This window comes from Prosopis cineraria, unplaced genomic scaffold (assembly GCF_029017545.1).
Source record: "Prosopis cineraria cultivar Desert tree isolate PC_DT_omini unplaced genomic scaffold, ASM2901754v1 PC13, whole genome shotgun sequence".
NCBI lineage: Eukaryota > Viridiplantae > Streptophyta > Magnoliopsida > Fabales > Fabaceae > Prosopis > Prosopis cineraria.
The window spans coordinates 24,557,670-24,564,330 of NW_026555344.1; the positions used below are offsets into that span (position 1 = coordinate 24,557,670).

Genomic DNA, 6,661 nt, shown 5'->3' on the forward strand with positions numbered 1-6,661 from the left:
ATATTATTGCTATGTAACTCCCATGTGCCAATAATGAAGCTTTATCATTTCTTGTGACTGTCGTAACACCGACTAATGTTTAAATGTATTGCTCCCTTTAGAATTAATGAGTAATCAATATAAGGCGCTTGTTACGCTTTGTTAATACCATTCATACTTAAATTTATTAACTATGAAAGAAAATATAATATAAATTTTAAAAAAAATTTATTTAAATAAGAATGAAATTGAAAATTTATTATATTTTCAAGCAAATTTAATAATTTAAATATATCTCATTGGTACTTAGAGGTGCCTTATAATATGAATTAAATGTACTTCTAAAGAAATGATATTTATATTGTTGAAATTGTTAAAAGAAAATGTAGGTAATTTTTAATTTTACCTTTTTTTTAAATAATAATCATAACAAATTGTTGCCAATAAATTCAAAGGATGATAACTAAATAAGGGATAAAATTTGAAAAAAAAAATTGATCTAACTTCGCCCTATATTAAGAATAAAAAAAACTTTTAAAATTTGACTCATGAAATATAAAAAGAAGAGCCATTATTAAAATAAAGAAGGCGAATTTGTATACCCTATTCTCGATACTAGGAGTATTTTTGGCTTGATAGTGAAAAATTTTCTTGACATACAAAGATTAGATTTGGAAAATTCTCCAAATGCTGCCAGTCACTGGAGCTTTGATGACGGTGGTAGAACTTTAGGATTCTAGTACCGAAAGCCCCAATCGTGGTGGGCCTCCCGCAACAGTGACTAAAAGATTTTTAAAGATAAATAAAGAGCATTGCAATAATTTGATATCAAAACATAGTTTCATTCTTTAGCGAAATTGCAAAATCTATCAGGCATAATTTGAAGATAAATCACATATGTAATCCTTTGCTCAAACTCTCCCGTGTGTGTGTGTGTGTTTTTTTTTTTTTTTTTTTTTTTCCTTTTGGAATTAGAAAAACAGTTATCAAATATTTGAAGTTACAAATAAAATCGAACCCATAACCTCTCATTAACATAAGAACTTAACATGCTAATGGATTATATATTCCTCTCCCTCTTGCTACACGCACCATGAAAAAGCATATGATCACCCTCAACAGAACAGCACCAACGCCACCATTATCAGCAGCAATAGAATCCCTCCTCATCATGGCAATACATTTCGTCTCCACTAACCTCCTCATGGGCTCATACGCAGAGCCTTTTCTCCTTCCGTTCCTTCCACCATTAACTCCAAATTAAAAACCAGGCTCTCCTCTTCCCTTTGTTGATTCTTTAATATCTCCCCCCCCACCATCATTACAGCTACAATGTAATCTTTGATAGGTAGAAAATATTTTTTAAAAGAATAAGAAATGCACCTATCTCATTCGTTTTCTCTCGACACATTTCTCATTTTCTTTCAGACACACCAAACATCACTTAAATACAACGTGCAAGTTACAGGTTTTCTTCCCCTTTTACCTTGATGTAGCATTGACTAGGATGCTACTTGAGCAGTGTTTAACAGGGTTAATCTTACAAACTACCACCTAGAATGGGTTATGAGGAACTATGGATGTTATCTAAATAACAAGAACTAACATTGATAACATACAAAATTATAAGAACCGAGTTGCAAGAAATCAAAATATAAGGCCTAGGCTGCAGGAGCTGAGAAATTATGAGCTTCTTGATTTCATTCAGAAATCATTTAGTAGTTCAGCCTCAGCTAGGAAAAAGCTCTCCCCTTGCACATGTTTGCTTAAGAGATAATAAATCCCTTACCACTAAATCCATCTACTGTTGTTACCAAGAATCTTTATTTAATCTAGAATATCAAGTTTATTCAATTTTTTTAAAATGAAATTAAAATAAAAAGATAATAAAGTTTAAATTTAACTCATCTGAAGAAAGTATGTACCCTGCACACCTCAAAAAGATGTGCAAGGGATAAATTCATCCGTTGCAACATACACCAGTCTTGCAAAATTTCAGCTAATGAAGCAAGAATTGACTGCTAAAATATCATATTTCTTTGATAGAATTGCCAGGAATATCATCAACATCAAGGCTGCTCAGTCCTATTAATCCTCATACAAACAAATACCAAACTCTACTCAACCACGGCCAATAAATCACTTTCTTTACAGAAGCAAAGCTTTGCATCAGTTCCCAAATCCACCTGACATCACACTCCAACTATTAATACCAATTCATAAATAATGATAAGAGAAGCCAGTATATTAACTGGAAAATATTTTATAACAAGGATCAGGATCTCAAGTTAGAAGTTCATTAAAAATCTCTCAAGCAACAAAAAGCAATGGAGCAAGGAATTAGGTTCTACACAGGTACTCCTCCTGCTGCCACCAGGGGGCGTCAGGGGAATGAAACAAGAGAATGAACATGATCTCAAACTAAACCCCACCCATAAAATTCTTTCACCCAATCCAGCTTCTATTCTAGTGATCATATCGCAACCTTCATTTCAACAAATGCGATGCTGAATAGACTGACGCATTGAAAAAGAAAAGGCCCGCAATGCTAACAATTCATAACTAGAAGCAAGAGCTTCAATTTGTCAAAGGCTTGTTTCCTTGTTTCCATGTATTTACATAAAATTTGATAAATGAATCACACTATTCATTACTTGTGAATGGTACATTTGCTATAAATAATATACACGTAGAAACATTGATGCCATGCTAAGGACCTCATTTTTTTTTCTTTAACAAAAAAGAGCCTGGTAACATTAGTTCCTTATTAATAGGGTCCCTATGTGTGATGCAAATAAAGATCAGTAAAAAATAGGAAATATGAAACTTAGGGTCCCCTAATATCCTCCTTCTGGTCCTCACGGTAAGAAAATTTTGGGGTGTCTTAATCCTTTCTACAAGACCCTTTCCAATTTTCTACTGCACCAATTATTTTTCATAAAAATGCCCCTTAATTAATTAGGCAAAAGAGATTAGCAAGAGAATGGGATCTCATTAATTTTAAGGGAAATTATGAAAAACAAAACAATGGACAACTTTCATGCCACAGCCTAAATTAGCTGCATTCCTTAATTCTAGTGAAATAGTTAAAAGGATCTTAACAGTTTAAAGATCTTAAAAATTAAAATTGCCCTCAAGAGAGAACTATGAAAATAAGTTACCATTGATGCTTCCAAATTCATCACTTGTCCTTTCGTAAATTATAATCTAGCCTTCCAAAAGTTCCAAAAGCATTTTCGCCCATAAGTAAATCTATAAGATCCTAATGAAATTGGGAAGACCAAATTGTAGCTATCGCCAATGGTGTAACTCATTTATACAGTCCTCAAGAAAGATTTAAATTTTCAAGGTTCTAAATTGTCAAAATTATATAATCATGGGCCCTTTAGTGGAATTTTCCACAGAAAATACATCACCTTCAAGTTGTTTATCACATGTTATATACTTTTTTAGCCAAACATTAAGGAAATTTCTAACCAATCAGGTTTACAGGTTAGTTGACAAAGCACTTCATCAAATAATCTTAGTTAAAGCCAAGATAGCTATGCAACTCACCTCATAAGCATTTACGTCAGAGAATAATACCTGCAAAAGGATATTCATTAGTCACATCAAAATCCTCACCAAGGTGATCAAACGACAACTAAATTCCCCCTATACAGAAGAAATTTAAGACAATGCAATCATTGATAGGTTTACAGAAAACACAGATCAAATAGAAACAGAAACATACCTGACAGAAAACTAATAAGGCAAAAATTGTGACCAAAATAATGGGCCCATAACTGATGGGGCAAGCTAACTCACATGGAATGAGTGAGGTGTGAGAGTGAGATATATTGTGGGGTTTAGGGGCAGAAGGAGTTAAGCAACCACCAAGATTATGTGGAAAGCCTAGCCTCTTCAATTGGTAGGAGTATTCTGTTCTTCTTGGGTGTTTTTACATTTTTCCAAAACTCAGCTATTCTACTTAGACCTAAACTCTGGCAAAATCATTGTTATTTGACTTATAACAGAGTCCAGTCAAAATATAACAAAACTATTGACGACTCAAATATATCATAAAACCATTGCTAAACCCAATCCAACCAAGAAAAAAAATTTACTCTCCAATAAATCCATCAAAACATGGGCAGGCAAGTAACTTGCTTAAGAAGCCACAGGTAGCAACTGCATCACTTTATTAACATTTGATCCGACAAGTAACCAAAGGGATGGACTAATAATGTGATAACTATTATCATGCTACAATAAGACTGTTTCATGATAATCAAAAGCTAACCTTCTTGCCAGCCCCTACTTCTTGAACCTCTGCCCCAACAGAAAGAACCTGAATATTGATGAAGATTAGCAAATTATAAAGGTAGACCATCAAAAACAAAGTTACCAAAGAGAAAAGTTTTTGGCCCTTAGAAAACCACAGGGTTCCAAATCTGCTTACTTCTCCCATTAGATATCGCTCAAACTTAACAGCTGACTTTGGCAGCAATACTCCACCCCTAGTTTTCTGCACTCGAGTACAATTATAAATTAGGTATAGAACATGGCAATGGTTTTCAATATGTCAAAAGGGGGAAAAATCTCATGAAAATTAAGCCACACCAATAATGGGAACGATAACAATGCCAATTGATGATACCACAGATAATCTAGTAATTCATTCTCAGGAAATACTTTAGCAGTGCTAGTCACAACAACCTAGACAATAGATATTATGACTCTTTTTTTTCCATTTTTCCTTCTTTGTATCAGATACAACTTCTGTCCATGCATATACATAACCAAACTAAAGTGCACCTTCGAAACCTATATTTATTCTATCATAAATTATAAATGTTATATTATAGCTTAAGATATTAAATGTAAAATGACAAAGTTTCTCATTAGGTTGCAAATGTTGGGCATAATTTGTTATCTTATAATTACATAGTCAAATCAAATAATAATATGTTACATAATTCAGCTAAACTATTCAATCCTAGAACATTTATAATTACATCTAGAATTGAATGTCAATACTCTAGGCTTAAATCAGCCAGTTGTATAATGAGATGTACATATAAGAAAAAAAGATTCACTAATGAAAAGGAAAATTCCAGGAACACACTTCTATCTATAAGGAAGTCTTCATCAGTGACAATTTTGTTTCGAAGAAAAAACAGAAAGGAACCTTTATCACAGTGCAACACTTGAAAGGAAAAGCTTTACAAGAGAATGGGAGTAAATAATCATAAAAGCATTAATTAGCAGACAAGAAAGTGGAATCAAGCAAAATCAATTGCACTGCTCAAATGAAGAGATCATACAAGCAAAAGAAAATATGATAACAGCATTTGTGTATAGCTATGTGAATTTGTAAAGCAAAAGCTGTAAGCTCCCACATTCATTTTGTTCACTGATCAATCCCTATAAAAAAATACTTATACAACAACAACCGCGTAAGGTTTACCTTCAAGATAAATATAAAAGGTTGAAAGCAAACCGAAGGGGGTAAAACCATCAAATAAAGCACCACACAAATATTCGGACTTCAGCATTAAATCTTTTTAAGTAATTCATATATATTGTACTTGCAACTTGCACCTCACTACCAATTGAGAAGACTAAACAATCAACTTAAACAACATCAAAGTCATATATAAATACGAAGAGAAGTTTACGCCATACTTGTTCAGGCTCATCCAAACGAATAAGAACTCTATCAGCCTGAGGAACCACCTGAAACCCACATTCATAATGCAGAGTCAAAAGCAAAACGACTTTCAAACAGTAATTACGAAATTAAATGTTACAGAACAAGCAAGACAACGAAATTTCATACAAACCTTTGTGGGTTCCCATTTCTTCACAGTTGCATCAACCTTCAATGAGTTCTTCCGTAAACCTTCATAATTAAAGAAAAACGTACAGAAATTAGAAAGGTGGAGAATTTGAAGAGAGGAAACGGAAATGAGATAGAGCTACCGGTACCTGTAAGTCTGCGATTAGACGAAGAGAAGGAAGAAGTAGCAGGGCAAAGAAAAGGTTTTGGTAAGGTAAGGAAGGAGGAGGCCATGGATAAGGATTCAGAGAGCGAAGGGAAGAGAAGTGTGAGGCAGCGAAGAGGGCACAAGGAAACGACCCTAAACCCTTTTTCGAATACCGTTTGTTAGATTCTAGAGTGTTCCGGCGTTCATCCCTTGATTTTGTTTAGCACGCAAATGTGACAACTAAGGAGTGATACTCCTTAGTTCGAAAATATAACTTGATGTTAAAAATTTACGCATTCTATTTTCAGTGTTTTAAAATATTATTAATAATATATTTTTTAAAAAATATTTTTAATAAATAAAGGAAACTTACGGATAAGTCCTAAGTCTCGTACAAAAGATTTATTATATAAACAAAAGAGAATTATTTTAAAATTTTACTCAAAATAATTAATTATTTACATGTTTATTGAAGAATGAAAACACATTTATTATCATTCTCCTAAATTCAATTGTCAATAGACTTAAAATAATTAATTATTTTGAGTGAAACTTATTTACAATTCTTTCTATACATAACAAGTCATATTTTATATTTATAAATAATAGGTTGGTCAAAAAGATAATAGGTTGAAACCATATATATTTACCATTCTTTATAATTATAATTTCATAATTTGCAAGTAAAAATTTTTAATTTTCAAACCATATCT

General features: G+C 32.6%; 1 protein-coding gene across 1 annotated transcript; it reads right to left on the reverse strand.

Annotated features, from left to right (window-relative positions):
- Positions 1-1,863: 1,863 nt before the first annotated feature.
- On the reverse strand, positions 1,864-6,168 carry LOC129289824 (10 kDa chaperonin 1, chloroplastic-like). Its single transcript, XM_054926591.1, has 7 exons — positions 5,950-6,168; positions 5,805-5,863; positions 5,647-5,697; positions 4,421-4,486; positions 4,262-4,309; positions 3,535-3,564; positions 1,864-2,165 (listed from the first exon to the last, which is right to left on the reverse strand). Exons 1-7 carry the CDS (start codon positions 6,032-6,034, stop codon positions 2,097-2,099), a joined length of 408 nt encoding a protein of 135 aa, XP_054782566.1. The 5' UTR covers positions 6,035-6,168; the 3' UTR covers positions 1,864-2,096.
- Positions 6,169-6,661: the final 493 nt, after the last annotated feature.